General features: G+C 39.3%; 1 protein-coding gene across 2 annotated transcripts in view; it reads right to left on the minus strand.

Moving 5' to 3' along the window:
- SEMA3E (semaphorin 3E) overlaps positions 1–17,107 on the minus strand; it is a 192,347-nt gene that overhangs the window by 40,373 nt on the left and 134,867 nt on the right. For both annotated transcript variants that reach the window (XM_038741276.1, XM_038741275.1), the window contains exon 5: positions 4,874–4,967. In XM_038741276.1, the coding sequence (XP_038597204.1) occupies positions 4,874–4,967 (94 nt within the window). The remainder of the gene's footprint in view (positions 1–4,873; positions 4,968–17,107) is intronic.

Genomic DNA, 17,107 nt, shown 5'->3' on the forward strand with positions numbered 1-17,107 from the left:
GCCAAAGAAAGCTGATCTTTGGAATTTTTATGAATTAATGTTTATACCAAAGTGTTTACTACAAAAGCTCTGTATAAGCTGAGAACCTACAGCTGGGCATGGCAAAGGTTCAAGAGACACATAAAGCATGCTCAAATGCAGGTCACGTGAAAAGAAAATGCCTCTTCATGGGAAGGACAGCCAAAAGTCCTACTGCTAATACTGACAATTAGCAGGCCAAGAAAACGTAGAGCTCAGTTTTTCCTTTCAAGCCCAAAAGGTCTTAGCAGCAGCTTGTGTCATAAACAGCCAAGTGTTGTCTCTCTAACTAGGGAAAAATAGAAGACAGGTCTGTTGTCCCACAGGCTCAGAGAAGCAGTTTAGGGGCAGTTCCACTGCCAGAGGATCCTTCATCCCAAGAGAGAGGGTTCCCTAAATCCCGGGTTTTGACCTCCTCCCTGATGCTCTCAATTTCATTTGGGTTTCTGATGGTGTAAGAGGCCAGGCTATCTCAAAAGGAAGGGGCTTTGGTAAGGTGACCAGAATTCCCAGTCCCTAAAGTGGGATGGAGGCAGCACCAGGAAAACAAAGGGGAAGGGAGGGGAGGAGGAAAGGAAAAAAGAAGGGAGGAAGGAGTGACAGAAGGCGAGAGAGAGGGAGGAATAGAGAAAGAGGGCAGAGAGGGAAGGAGAAAATTTGGCTCTTTGGTCTCTCCATAACCTATTAGATATGATCTAATACAGCAGATTCTCTATGAAATGAGATTATTTTGTTTTTTCTGATTGATGTTGATATTGCTTTTATAAAGCCATTGTGAGGTCTCCAGGCTGATCTTGTAGTCTGTGGCCTCAGACAATGCTGAGTTTATCTGTAAGAAACTAGCATAAATTCGGGGAGGTTTCCAATACTGATTTTAGCCTGTGTTCAGAATACACGTTCACCAATGTGCACATATGTGTACCATTCGGGAAAAATTGCTGGAGATGTCCTCTTAGTACCTGACTTTCCATGGACCTGCATGAGATTTTCTAGGGTGAGCTGAAGGAAGTTAGTATGAATTTATTAAAATTACATGATTCTAATCACATGAGTCATCAGAACCAAGTTAAATTCCAAAAGAAGTAATAATAATAACTTTGGTATTGATTAAATACTTTGTGTTAAGCACTATATTAAGTGCTGGGGTAGATACAAAGTAATTATGTTGGAGACAGTACCTGTCCTACCTGGGGCTCAAAATCTAGGAAGGAGGGAAAACAGATACTGAATCTCCATTATGCAGATGGGAAAACTGAGGCCCAGAGAAATTAACTGACTTGTCCAAGGTCACCTAGAGATGTGATGTTCTATCTCCAGTTATAAAACTTAACAACACTCTTAATTGATAGAACATGAATCAATGGACTACACTAGCTCTAATTCAAACAGAAAAATACAAAATACATCTACAAGTCATCCCCACTGCCTTCAATAGTCATACAATAATACAAAAGGGAGATTTTATTTATGGAAAATGAAGAGAATTATCATTCTTCTTCCAGATCGTGGGTGGAATAGCAAATTTCAGGTCAAATTGCAATATTTTCCTCAGTGTGAAAGATTTTGAGTGTTATGATAAGTAAAAGTACAATCAAAACATTATTTCAAAGTTCTAAGATTTATCAAAACATTGAAGCTAATGAGATGTAAGGTACATAGCATTTACAGAAAACCTTTCTGAAGTGGTAGTAAAAAAAGATACGCACACTAATGTCTTTTTAGTAAGCACATTAAATGCCTTGATGTTTTAACATACTTTTCAAAACATTCTGGTAATGGAATGTGTAACCCTATTTAAGCTGTATCTTTTTTCTTATCCAGAGTGAGTCTATAGGATCAATTTTAATTGTTTAGGGAGTAACATGTGCAGTAGTTTTTCATGGTTGTCGTATCATCTTGAGTTCCACCCAAACATTTTTTCCACCAATTACTTAATGGTGTAAATGTATCTTCAGTAAATTAAGACCAACCATGTAAATTTGAAACCTCACGTGAATAGTTTCACATCCAAAATATGCAGGCTAAGGACTGAGTTTCAAATCCAAGGATATGCAGGCTAAGACTGGGTTCCAAATCCAGAATATGTTAAGGACTGATTTTTAGATCCAGAATGTGCAGGTTAAGGACTGAATTTGAAATCCAGAATATTCAGGTTAATGACTAAGTTCAGGTTCAGAACCATAAACCAGGGAGATTTAGCTAACTTTCAACTTTTCCACATAGAAATTACTATTTTTCTTGATTTGAACCATTTGTAAAAGGTATTGTTGTGCAAAGTAGAGGAAAAATATATTGAGGTTTGAAGGGTGCAGGTGAAGAGTTAGAAAATCATTTTAGTTGAATTCACTAGTTCAAAATTACACTGTTCAGGTTATTTTCAAAATTTTCTGTTACAAGAAGCAAATCTTCAATACCTCAAGATTTATACCAGTTTAAACTTCACAACAAATCAATCAATCAATCAACAGAATTATTGAGCTATTACTATATGCAGAGCACTGTACTCAGAGCTTAGGACGTTACAGTAGTGTTGGTAGAAATGATCTCTGCTCTCGAGGAATCAATCAATCGTATTCAGTGAGCACTTACCATGCACAGAGCACTGTACTATGCACTTGGGAGAGCACAATATAACAGAATTGGTAGACATGTTCCCTACTCACAACAACCTTATAGTCTAGAGACACTAATATAAATACAGTACAGATTTGTACATAAGTTCTATGGGGCAGAGGGAGGTGTGAATAAAAGGTGCAAATCCAAATGCGAGGTGACACAGAAGGGAGTGGGAGAAGTGGAAATGAGGGTTTAGTTGGAGAAGGCTCCAGGAGATGTATTTTTAGTAAGGCTCTGAAGCTGGGCAGAGTGATCATCTGTCAGAGGTGAAGATGGAGGGCATTACAGGCCAGAGGTGGGATGTGGGTGAGAGGTTGTCAGTGAGATAGATGAGACTAAAGTACAGTGAGAATGTTGGCAACAGAGGACCAAAATATGTGGGCTGGGTTGTAGTAAGAAGGCAGTGAGGTGAGGTAGAAGGGGGCAAGGTGATTGAGTGCTTTAAACTCTATGGTAGGGTGTTTCATTTTGATGCAGAGGTGGGTGGACATTGGATGTTCTTGAGGAGTGGGAAACAGGGACTGAATGGTTTTGTAGAAAAATGAGCCAGGGAGCAGAGTGAAGTATAGACTGGAGTGTGGAGAGACAGTAGTCGACGAGGAATAGGATAAGTGCTTGGGTTAACGGGACAGTGATTAGGAAGAAGAGGAAAAGAAGGATTTTAGCAATGCTGTGAAGGTTGAAGTGACAGGATTTGGTGACAGATTAACTATATGGATTTAATGAGAAGATGAGTTGAGGATAACACCTAGGTTTTGGGCTTGGGAGACAGGAAGGATGGTAGTGCTGTCTACAGTGATGGGAAAGTCATGGAGGGGCCAGGATTTGGGTGGAAAGATAAGGAGTTCTGTTTTGGACATGTTATATTTGTGTCAGCAGGACAATGACATAGAGCTGTCCTGAAGGCAGGAGGTAATGTGAAACTTCAGAAAAGGAGAGAGATCAGGGCTAGACACGTAGATTTGGAATCATACTCTTGGTAACGGTAGTTGAAGGCTCCAAGGGAATGGGCATAGATGAAAAATAGGAGGGGACTCAGAATTGAGCCTCAATTAATAGATGGGAAGCAGTGGAGGAGCCTGCAAAAGAGACTGAGAATGAGTGGCAGAGAAATATGAGAGAAACCAGGAGAGGAGGGTGTCAATGGAGCCAGAGTTGGATAAGGTTTCCACGAGAAGGAGCTGGTCAATAGTGTTGAAGGCAGCTGACAGATTGAGAAATATTAGGACAGAGTAGAAGCTGTTGGATTTGGCATGAAGGAGATCATTGGTGACCATTGAGAGGGCAGTTTCTATAGAGTGAAGGGAGTGGAAGCTAGATTGCAGGAGATCACAAAGAAATTTGGAGGAGAGGAAGTGGAGATTGGGTGGAGACAGTTCATTGAAGGAATTTGGAGAGGAATAGTAAGAGGTAGAGGGAAAAAATAATTAGAGAGTGAACAGTTGAAAAAGGCGGTCAGAGAGGGAAGAAGGGAGGGGGTTGGAAGTGCAGATGGATGGGTAGATTTTGAGAGAAGGCAGTAGTTCTCCTCCTGAGATATTACTGCGGAAGATGGGAGGGTAAAGAAGTAGTACATTGAAGGAGGGACTGGAGAGGAGCAGGGGAAATTTTAGGGAGATCACACCCAAGTCATTAAGGGGCAAGAGATGGGGAAGCTTTGAGGGAGGAATTTAAAATCTAGTATGGGAGAATGACATTAGCATAAATTACAGCTAATGTCCGGGCTTGAACATTGGCCTCCTTTTGTGTGTATGATTTTAATGACAATATCAGACAAATGTTAATGCTTACTAAAAAACACCATGTTCACAAAATATGAAGGATTTTTGCCATGAAACATCCATGAGCTCTTCCACGTCTCTAAAGATGTCCTTCATTTCTTTTAGTAATTTCCAAAATTAAATGCTATTCAGGGTAGATAAAATAATAATTAAAAAAAACCCTGCCATGGATGGGTTTTGGCATTTATCCAAAAAACAAAAAGGATCAGTACCTCAAAATTGAGTGTCAGCTCATTTTCCTTGCAGAGTGACATGCCAGTGTAACATCTGTTCACTCTTAGGGACCCAGCTGTTCCAAAGAACTCTGGCTGTAATTTAATATTAATGCAGGAGCACCATTAGAAAAACCTGACAGGTCGAAGGTGGTTAAGATTTGCTGACAACACCTTGCAAAACTAAAGAAACAGGCTCTGAGGGCAGGCAGATAACACCCAGAAGATTGAGAGAAAGATAATTACCAATTAAAGTAGAACTGAAGGAGGAACTGGGGTCAAATGGACATCTGCCTCTTCCTTTCTCATATCTATTTGATTCCAGCTGAAATATATGATTCTGGAAAAGAAAGAGACACAAAATCCAATGTAAATATATACATACCATATCATACATGATTCATTTGGGAAAAATGTTTCTTTTACTGGTCAATATATGCAATACCAACAGGATACATATTTGTGCGATTGTGACTTCTGATTCACCTAAAATTCTCTGAAATATTTATGTTGAAAAACAAACTAGCTAATTTCTACCCACACTTCTGACACCAGTCTGTCCCAGAGGGTTCACAGGGAGAACCCCAAATTATTGATTTTCCATTCAGGTGAACTATGCTGTTACTTTTCCTGAAAACAGCAATGTGCGAGGGCATAAAATGTGTAGAGTTCAACTGATTAATAAAGTAACTCAAAATTTATTGCCAATTATTTAAAAAATGTATATAAAATTGAATGAGGAGTCCTTCTATATCATGGAATATTTTCTTGAAGAACATGTATGGAAAAATCACATTACAGAAACCATTGATTCAGTGGGCATTTTTGTTGAATTGTATTCTTCCAAGCGCTTAGTACAGTGCTCTGCATACAGCAAGCACTCAATAAATATGATTGACTGTCTGACTAGGAGGTATATGGTTCCAATACATCACCATGGCTGATGCTTTGGTACAAGTTCCTAATTACCATTTTGCCAACTGCTAAAAGAATGTTTGTGTACCCTTGGATATCACTGTAGCACTCATGAACATAAATACAAAGAAACATGAACTATTTTATGGTATCATTAAAGCCAGGCTGAGGCAGAGGTTGGAAAACAAAGTAGCATCACATCTGGATCAAAGCCATTTGCATGCACACACCTGTTTGTTCCTACCCCAAAGTTGCCTGCACCAACTTGTGGATCATGTTAGAACAGACTTGGACTGCAGAAAGAATGTTCTCTAATTCTTCCACTGTGTTATATCCAAATTTCATAGTTAAAGTACAAGTTTCAACATAACCGGGTGTACTGTGCTAAAGGGAATAACTATCTTGTAACAGTTCAGCTCAGATTGTATGTGTGACCTTGAGCTCATACCCTAACTTCTTGGTTACCCTCTTTGTAAAACAAGTGTGAGGTGTTAGTGTCACCCAGGTGCTGCCAGATTTAATAAAACCACTTTATGAATGGAACCTAGAACTCTTGGAGTGAAATTCATAATGGTAATCAAAGTAGTTCAGTAAACAAAAAAATGAACACTGTACTTTTATCTGGTTAATCAATTTACAGTGCCTGTTTTTTTACCTCTTCCATTGCAAACTTTATTTTCACGACCTTCCCCATGTCCCGTACCTACCTCCCCTTTAAACACAACTTAACACAATTCTCCATCTTCAATAAAGTCACATCTTCTCCAGGAAGTCTTCTCCACTGAATTTCTAAACTAACCTGCACCTGCACCTGCCTTTTCTACACATCTGGCTACCTAACCCCTAGGGAACTCAAAGCTTCCCAGAGCACTAAGACACTTATTTGAGAAACCCTGTTGCTTAAGTACTAATTCATAGACATATGCCCTTTTCCTTCTTTGTATTTGTAAATGATTTTTATGTCTGTATCCTTCACTAGATTGTAAACTCCTTGAAGACAGGGACTATACTACTGATTCTATTGTGCTCTTCCAAGCATTTAACACAGTGCTCTGCCCACAGTCAGGGCTCAATAAAACACTATGGATAGTCAGATTGGTAAATGAAATCAGGCTTCAATTTAAGTCAAAAACATACTTTTCAACAAAATAATTTCCTTCCTCCAGCTACCCCTTCAAAAATGTCTGCCTCAAGCAGAAATGTACTTGAAGTTATATGGTGTCTCAGCACTGGACTTTAGGATGAGATTTTTTTTTTTTCCAATATGACACACCTATAATCACTGAGAAGTTACTGACAGATTCATATTATTTAAAATGTCCTAATGAACACATCTCATTGACAGAACAAAAGAGGATACACCAGACACTCACAACTATACAAAATACCAAGTAAGTAAACACGTCACCAGGGTAGATACTTCACTTTTAGGGCTTAACAGGAAAGCTAACGCACTATTAAAAATAAAAACATGAATTAAAAATACCCATTCCTCAGACTCCTAATTCAAGCATTAGTCAGAAAAAAAATTCATAAACCGGCTCACACAAGGGCTATACAAATCCCCAGTGAATTCACAGGCTGAAAGGTCTCCTTAAGGTCTGAATTTTCCAGTGAAACCTCATTAAGTCTGCCATCCATTTTGTAGGTTAGAGTAGACCATTCGGAAAAATTGTGCTTCTACATTCTCCATTAGTCAGTAAACTTTGTTTTTCTAGCAACTTCTAACAGCTGGAAGTAGACTTTCTATCAGTGCCTTCATAGCACCGAAAATAATGTATTGCAAATTATTTATTTACTACAAATCCTCAGTTGATGACATACATGTATGTGCTAATTGCCAGCGTGCTCTCCCTTTCTCTAGAGGGATTATACTCTGTGAATGCCTTATTCTATGTGCATTGTCTACTCTAATGGCCTAACTCCGCTTTTCCCCTGCACTGCATCTTGGGAAAACTGAGTGATGGGCAGTATTACCAAAATAGTACGAAGTCAAGGAACACTGTTGGAATAAAAAAGAATGGGGCAGTTGTGTACAAGTGGCTAAGGCTCTATCACAACTTTTCCATCCTCTTTCAAGTTTATTGAGAGGATGGAATGCTTTTCTCTTAAGGATCTTAACTTCCTTCACTAGTCACTAGTGGATGTACTAGTGGATAGTGGATGTAGAGGAAACTATAGTCATCACTACTTAACTTGCAGAATGGCCTTTAAGCTTAATCGATCTGCCGTTGAGTGGAAGGGGAACTGAGTCTGAAGCAGGGAGGGATGTTTATAAGGACACGTATGTGGAAGCAGGGAAGCAGATATGAAAGAGGAGAACTAGAGCAGCAGCCAGGGAGGGAGTGGGAATTGGAGCCAGTGGGGGAGTAAGCAGGTAGTTGGTTACTGGTCCAAGCTTGGAGCACAGAGTACCATCTAGTATGTTTATATCCAGGACTGTTCCAGATGTGAGGATTTTTCACTTGTTAAGTTAGTGATTTTCTTATCTCATCTATATCATTTTCATACAGTTGTAAATGGGCCCTCATTATTGAGTATTTCTTTGAAACATGAATCTGGAATTATGAGTTTGACACTAATCACTATAAACATCTTGGTAGGTAACACTGCACAAGTCTCCTACTCGGCTTGCCTATTGCCCATTGGTAAAATGAAATTGGCAAAGGAACCTCTGATTTTACCATGGCCGCTTAGAGTATAGACAAAACTTAAATTCCTTAATCATTAGGTTAGTGTCTGATAACAGAGATGGCATTGATAATACTAACCCTACTACTGGATGAGTAAAACTGGATTGGAAAATGAATAAAAACTTTAAAATAATGTTGGGAACGCCTGCATTCTATGCTTTGATGATTCATAGAAATACACCTTAATTCATTCCTGAACTTTTCATGTAGTTTCAAATCATTTTCATGCGTGTCTCAAACTTTCAAAATAAATTCATGGTAAACTCTTATAAAAGACAGAACTGATTTTAAGTGGTCACAGAAATTGGTAATTCAAATTTTTGGTCTTGGCATGGCTCAGTGGAAAAAGCACAGGTTTTGGAGTCAGAGGTCATGGGTTCAAATCCCAGCTATGCCAACTGTCAGCTGTGTGACTTTGGGCAAGTCACTTAACTTCTCTGTGCCTCAGTTATCTCATCTGTAAAATGGGGATTAAGACTGTGAGCCCCTGTGGGACAACCTGATCACCTTGTAATAATTTCACCAGCGCTTAGAACAGTGCTTTGCATAGTCAGCACTTAATAAATGCCATTATTATTATTATTATTATTATTCAAATCCAGAAAGTTATCAGCCGGACCGACCATTTCAAAGTAAATCTTCCTCCAGAATTTATTGTAAATTTCAAATACTGGGCTAACTCCTGTGCATTTAATCCAATCTATAATCCAATAAAAAAAAACTTTAATAGGCAATAACATGATATTCTTTCACTAAATAAAATTAAACAACAAAACAAACCAGCAAACCTGAATCATAATGACTCTCTCAGTGACCCACAATTAATCGCTTTTATGGTTCATGCAACGTGAGGTGTTGTGCTTAGCTGTACTGAGAATGCTGGGCACTATTTATTCTGGCTTTGCATTATCTGTGTTTTAACAGCTGCAATTTCTGCTTAAGCAATGTGGTTTAAATTTACAAGGCATCACACTAGCAGTCAAGGTAGACTATGACTTGGATTTCAGTCTAACATACAGAAGACGTCCAGTGGGCCTCACCAAGTTTGAGAGAAAGCAGGGCATGTAGCTCATAAATGCTAGCAGATGCATGTGTTCATCAGAAAAGGGTTTGCAGTTCTGCAAACTGTAAATAGTCACTCTGTCCAAGGGAGCGTTACCACCTGGCCTTTGAGTTCCCTCCAACAGAGTCTTACTACTACTCCAAGCTATTTCTGACAGAGGGTAGTGAGTCCCTGCATATCTGATCTTAAATAAGTGAAAACCCACAGGACACCAATTTAAATTGTATAATGGTTCCATATTCATAAATAAGCTAAACGCTATAAACCTGACCCTCCATACTAACAGTGACATCAAAATTTTCTGAAAAACTATCTGGAGAAAGCCAAATTATTACAGGAGAACAAAGGGACATTTAAAAGACCATTTATTTTTTTACCAACACTCTCCAGTGGCTAGAGTAAGAATCATGCAGCAATATACACTGGGAAATCCTTACTATAGGTCCAACCAGCTGAAAAACAGACGAGTGCTCTGCACACAGTAAGCGCTAAATAAATATGATTGATTGATTGATTTTTGCTTATAACCCATGTGAATAGAGAGGCATACTTTGACAATTACCATATAACACCAGAGTGAATTCACCTCCTTGGCTCTCCTCTTCCCACTCACCACACAGGAAAACCAGGTTGCTATCATAGCTCTTCACTCTGCCCAGGTGAGGTGAACAGTGGGCTACAGTTCCTATTTGTCTCCCTGCTGTTTGGGGAAACAGCTTCAAAAAATCATTAAGCTGGGGTAGGCCAGGGAGGGTAGAAGAGGAGTGATGCAGGGTGGCAATCCCCCTCTTATTGCCTTTGGCACACTTGCTGTCTCTATTGAGCTTTCCAGAAATGAGTTAGCTGAAAGCTACCTACTCCTCCAGTGTGTAAGGTGATTTCCATTTCCTAATTCCTAGTTTCCTAGTTTAGAGGAGTGATGGGACAGTTGTCAGGGTTCAGGGGGAGGGATTAAACTGGTGCCAGGTGCCATGACTAATGAATGCAACAAGGCAGAAAGAAACATTGCTTAGAGGCACCAAGGCAGAAGTGATTATTAGTATCTCATTAGCCACGTGTCTCAAACTCACACACACTTATACAAGTGTCAAGACTTTTGAACCCAAAGAAGTCACATAACTGTATACAGTACATATGCACACATGAATGTGCACACACACACACATGCACTCACATATATATTTATAATAATAATAATGACATTTATTAAGCACTTACTATATGCAAAGCACTGTTCTAAGTGCTGGGGAGGTTACAAGGTGATCAGGTTGTCCCACGGGGGCCTCACAGTCTTAATCCCCATTTTATAGATGAGGTAACTGAGGCCCAGAGAAGTTAAGTGACTTGCCCAAAGTCACAGAGCTGACAATTGGCGGAGCCAGAATTTGAACCCATGACCTCTGACTCCAAAGCCCATGCTGTTGTAAGCACTGGGTGTAGATACAAGGTAATCAGGTTGTCCCATGTGGGACTCACAGTCTTAATTCCCATTTGACAGATGAGGGAACTGAGGCCCAGAAAAGTGAAGTGACTTGCCCCAAGTCACACAGTTGACAAGTGGCGGAGCTGGGATTAGAACCCACTGACTCCACTGTATGTTCATTTTGGGCAGGGAACATGTCTACTAATTATGTTGCATTGTACTATCCCAAGTGCACATAATAAGTGATTATTATTATGGATTGATTGAGTTATACATACATACATATATATATATATATATAAACACACATGTATACATACATACACATGAATGGAGGGTGAGGTAGAGAGAGGAGAGAGAGAGAGAGAGAGAGAGAGAGAGAGAGAGAGAGAGAGAGAGAGAGAGAGAGAGAGATGCAGGCAGACAGACAGATTGAGCTATTACAGGTCATATCCCTAGGCATCAGGAATGGGAGGAGGGAAAAACATATTTTCCCTCTGTAGCTTAACTACCCCCTTCCCACATTAAAAAAAGGTCAAATTCAAATCAAATAACATAAAAACATGAGACTCCACCTCCTCCAGGAGGCCTTCCCAGACTGAGCCCCTTCCTTCCTCTCCCCCTTGTCCCCCTCTCCATCCCCCATCTTACCTCCTTCCCTTCCCCACAGCACCGGTATATATTTATATATGTTTGTACATATTTATTACTCTATTTATTTATTTATTTTACTTGTACATATCTATTCTATTTATTTTATTTTGTTAGTATGTTTGGTTTTGTTCTCTGTCTCCCCCTTTTAGACTGTGAGCCCACTATTGGGTAGGGACTGTCTCTATATGTTGCCAACTTGTACTTCCCAAGCGTTTAGTACAGTGCTCTGCACACAGTAAGTGCTCAATAAATACGATTGATGATGATGATGATGCAACATGCAACTTTACAATACCAGTTTATATCTATATAGATATATAGATATCTAATATATATAAAAAAGTTCAGAAGAATGAAAATATGTTAAAGTCAAGCCAATAATTGTGAACCATGGAGGCTTTGTATCATCTACCTTATTTTCAGAGTACATCAGACGTACTCTAAAATGTGCATCTACCCTCCAGTTTATACAGTACTTGTTTCATGACTGCACTCAGTTACTGCTCCAATGTATAAATGATCTCAATCACAATGTTATAAATGCATAATTAATGAAGTCTCTCAATTGCATATAAATTACCTTTCTTCTGCCTTGATTAAGAAAAAGGAATCCTGGATTACATTATCACAAGCTCTTCCTAAGGTGATTCCCTCCATCCCCACCCATCATTTCAGGGGGAAGGACCTTCCACTCTTCTGAGGAGTGGAGAAGAAGCCACTCCTGATCATTGGGAATGTCATACAGTTGAAACCATCATGCCTGGAGTACTGAGAAGCCTGGAGCCTGAAAGAATTCTCTCCTAGCAGTAATGTACTGCTATTCTTACTGTTGATAACTGATGTTGCCTTTATTGAATTTACTCTATTATTTTTCCCTGGGTATCTGTGCCTGAGAACCTTACTTTTAGGTTGTGCTTCTTTTATGGGTCACAGACTGTTCCAAATCAATAGTCCTTGTACATTAAAAAAGGCAGCATGACCTAGTGGTAAGAACATGGAACTGGGGGGAGTCAGGAGCTCTGAGTTCAAATTCCATCTCTACCACCATATAAACTTGGGAAAGTCAGGATATGACTTTAACTCCCATATCTGCAATATGAGAGTAAGACACTTGATCTCCCTACTTCTTAGAAGTGAGATCAGGGACTGTATGGGATCTGATTATCTAGTACCTGCCAAAATGTTCATAGCATATGGGGCCTGTTACACTGAAAGTACTTAGTAAATAGAGTAGCTTATTTACTACCTCTCCCCATCACTTAGTACAGTGGTCTACACATTGTAAGTGCTTAATTAATGTCATTATTCTGTACATGCATTAAAATAAAAAATATAACCTTGTTTTGTTACATAATATTGAAGGTTTCACTTAGATTTTTTATTCAAAACATTTCTAGAGACAAAACAACCTGATCACTGTTGCTTTAAGCCTGTTTAGTTTTTAATTCTGCTCCTTTGCCAAGCAATAACAAACAAGCTACCTTGTTCCCTGTCACTATCAAAAATGAACAAATGCCTGAAAATGAATACCAAACTTGGAGACCATGAAATTTCATGAACAGAAATCTCTTGGAGTATCTTAATTCTTCAGCTACCGTATCTGACATCCCTCCTCCTCCTCCTCCTATTTGTAAAAATAATTATGATAATAATAATAATAATAATAATGACGGCATTTGTTAAGCGCTTACTATGTGCAAAGCACTGTTCTAAGTGCTGGGGTGATACCAGGTGATCAGGTTGTCCCACGTGGGGCTCACAGTCTTAATCCCTCTTTTACAGATGAGGAAACTGAGGCCCAGAGAAGTTAAGTGACTTGCCCAAAGTCACGCAGCTGATAAGTGGTGGAGTGGGGATTTGAACCTATGACCTCTGACTCCAAAGCCCGGGCTCTTTCCACTGAGCCACACTGCTTCTCTGATGATGATAGTGATACCTGTTAAACACTAACATTGTGTCCAACATTGGGCAAATCACTAAAATAGTTACAACTGGATTAGACTGTAAACTCATTGTGGTAAGGGATTGTGTCTATCGACTGTCATACTGTACCTTCCAAGAGCTTAGTACAGTGTTCTGCACACAGTAAGTGCTCAATAAGTATGAATGACTGAATAACTGATCAGACACAGTTCCTATCCGACATGGGACTCACAATTCTGAAGGTGTTCAAGAACACATATTTAATCTCCATTGACTGGATGAGGGATCAAGGCTCAGAGAAGTTAATGACTTTACCTAAGATCACACAGCAGGCAAAGTCAGAGCCAGGATTTAGAACCCAGATCTCCCAACTTCCAATCCTGTTTTCTTTCCACTATGCTACGCTGCTTCTCAACATATTGAATTGTATCAGATGTTAGATAAATGAAATGAAATCATTGACAGGAATTATACAAGATGAATCTGAGCCTCTCCTTAGATAGTCAAAAAGTTTTCAGATACCTGGGTTTTAAAGTTCACCTAAAGTCTGATTATGATGCAAACACTAGGAAATTCATTATGACTCAATAAAAGGTAATTCAGCAATCATTTATTTTTTAAACTGAAGGCTATGGATGCTATTATGACACTCTTACAGTTTTTATAGTATATCTTTTCCATTTTAGTCCCTTATGGCTAATATTTCAACCTCTTGCTTTCACACATTTGAAAAATCTAGCATTTTGGGTGGGAGGAAAATTGCCTGGAAGGCAGCACCGTACATCAAAGCAAAAAAGGGCACGCAAAATAATGCCCTCTAGGGAGGGGTTAAAAAATTCATTTTCCACTAACACTCAGGTCTGTAGTTGTGAATTTTAGGTTGGTTACACATGAGAGGGAATATTATAAAACTTTAAACTGATCATTCCATTCACTTCTGTAGAGTAATTAAAAATAAAAAAATTAAGCCTTGCACTTCACCTAGATGATTTCTCACCACGTTTTTCCTATAAGTTAAGAATAGGTGGTTCCATAAAATATTTATACTATCTTGAAGTTATTTACTACCAAAGGTGCTTTGGCAAAACAATATTTCCACAATTAACCGATCAAACTGACATCAGTCTTTCTGTATTCCCATACTCTAACTGCCACTGGATATTGGCACTGATGAATATTGAAAGGAAATTGAAGCTGGAATTAAAGATTTGCACCATCCCCACAAATTCACTTGTTTCCTCAGTTTCAAACAAGGGGTAATATGTTAAATGCCAACTGTTGAGAACATGGTAGGCATTATATTTTCCACCTTTAAGGACCCTTACAGAATCACTTGCACACTTTCTTCACAAATATTCATAGAGGGGCAAAACTTGAGCTTACAGTATATAAATTTATTTAATAAATTCAATCATATTTATTGAGTGCAGAACACTGTACTAAGCGCTTGGGAGAGTAAAATACAACATAAGCAGACACATTCCCTGCCCACAATGAGCTTAAACTCTAGATTGGAAGAGACAGACATTAATATAAATACATAAAGTACAATATATACATAAGTGCTGTGGGACTGGGAGGGGGGATGAACAAAGAGAGCAGGTCAGGGTGACACAGAAGGGAGTGGGAGAAGAGGAAAGGGGGGCTGAGTCTGGGAAGGCCTCCTGAAGGAGATGTGCCTTCACTAAACTTTGAAGTGGGGGAGAGTAATTGTCTATTGGATTTGATGAAGGATGGCATTTCAGGGCAGAAACAGGATGTGGACGAGAGATTGACAGCGAGATCGATGAGGTCAAGTGAGAAGTGAGAAGGTTAGCATTAGTGGAGCAAACTGTGTGGGCTGGGTTGCATTAGGAGACAAACGAGGTGAGATTGAAAGGGCAAGGTGATTGAGTGCTTTAAAGCCAATGGGGAGGAGTTTTTGGTTGAAGAGGAAGTGGATGGGCAACCACTGGAGTTTCTTGAAAAGTGCCCCCTCCTCCCTTTCTGACTTTTCTAAACTGACTTCCATGTGGGAGTGTGAGCCCCGTGTGGGACAACCTGATTACCTTGCATCCCCCCCAGGGCTTAAAACAGTGCTTTGCACATAGTAAGTGCTTAACAAATGCCATTATTATTATTATTATTATTATTATTATTATTATTATTATCATCGCTACTAACATTATCAAGTTTTGGAAAAGCTAAAAGAGCCAAGCCATGAGGTTCAAAAGAACAGGAGAAAATGATTGGTCGTAAAGACATTAGAAAAGAACCTGAGGAAAGAAACTAATATAGTCAATGAGATGTGTTGACTGAAGCCCAATATTGCAGGCAGGGTGTGCAGATAGAAAAAATGTATACACACAATTGTACACATGCCGCTCATGCACATTCACTAAATTTGAGGCTAGGCTTTGGTTCCACAGTTATAACACATGAACTAAAGATGTTAAACATATGATGTATGTTTTCACAAGTGGCACACTCTGTGCTAGTTAGCATATGCACCTGGTGAAACTAAATTCCCACTGTTGAGCTAATTCTATATAAATTTTTTGGTGGTTCAGTCCATGTTCCCTTCAGGGTATCTTCTTTATCACCGTATAGCTTAATGGAGATTGGTGGAACCCATCTTTTCTGGATACCAGGAGACTAAAGGCCACATTAATCTATCAATCAATAAAATGTATTGAGCCTTTTTTCTGTGCATAACACATGAAATGCACTTGGAAAAAGAACAATAAAGTTAGCAGACATAATTCCTGCCATCAAGAAGCTTAAAATCTATCAAATATGAGAATGAGAAAATGGTGCCTCTTGTCTGGAAATCTCAGATTCTGTTTTTTCAGGGGATGAGGGGCTGGCGAGGCAGTCATTCCTCTCTTCCTTTTATCTTTATTTTTTCTGCTCCTTCTCTCTAAATGGTGTCTCTCTGCTTTTTCTCAACTCACACTCTCTTTTCAACTCACTGGCTTCCTCTCAATTCCCAAGGCTACTTTACTACTGTACCTTGGCTGGCACAAGTTCACAGCATCTGCGGCCTCCTCTTTGGCAGTGAAGCAAATCAAAGCTACATCTACTGCTGCTACTTCAGTTTTATTGCAGTTGAGAGCCACAGGGACATGTGGATGGGATTGGGGTCACTGTTGAAAAAATATTTTCTAGTGTGGACTCTGAGTAGCCGCCAGGGGAGAGGAATAACTAAATTCACTATAATTATTGCCCTCTAAGGAATCTTTATCATCTGCCATGTAGCAGGAGTAGAATCAAACAATGCTTCTGAATTTTTTTTTAATGGTATTTGTTTAGCGCTTAGTAATTGTCAGGCACTGTACTAAGAACTGGGTAGATAGAAGCTGATCAAACTGGACACAGTCCATGTCTCACATGGGACTCATAGTCTTAATCCCCATTTTACAAATGAGGTAACTGAGGAACAGAGAAGTTAAGTGACTTGTCCAAGGTCACCCAGCAGACAAGTGACAGGGCTAAAATTAGAATTCAGGTCCTTCAGAATCCTAGGTCCAGGCTATTGCCTAAAGAAATCTGGGGCCCAAATACCTGGTGTCAATCCTTGATAATGCCTCTGTAAAACTGCAGGAGCCCCACAACAACATTTTTAATATTACTAAATATCCTTTTAAAGTAAAGGGAAATGTACTGCTGTAGTCAGGCCAGTTTTGCCTGCAGCAATTGCAAGATGGGTTTATCCCCTTGAAAAACAGCTTCCTGAAACTAGGATAACAAGAGGGAAGCTTGTAAATGGAGACACTGCCTGTATGTGATAAAACCTTTACCACATTAATAGCTCGTGCTTTTGTGCTAAT

This window comes from Tachyglossus aculeatus (genome assembly GCF_015852505.1).
Source record: "Tachyglossus aculeatus isolate mTacAcu1 chromosome 12 unlocalized genomic scaffold, mTacAcu1.pri SUPER_6_unloc_1, whole genome shotgun sequence".
In the NCBI taxonomy this organism is placed as follows: Eukaryota; Metazoa; Chordata; class Mammalia; order Monotremata; family Tachyglossidae; genus Tachyglossus; species Tachyglossus aculeatus.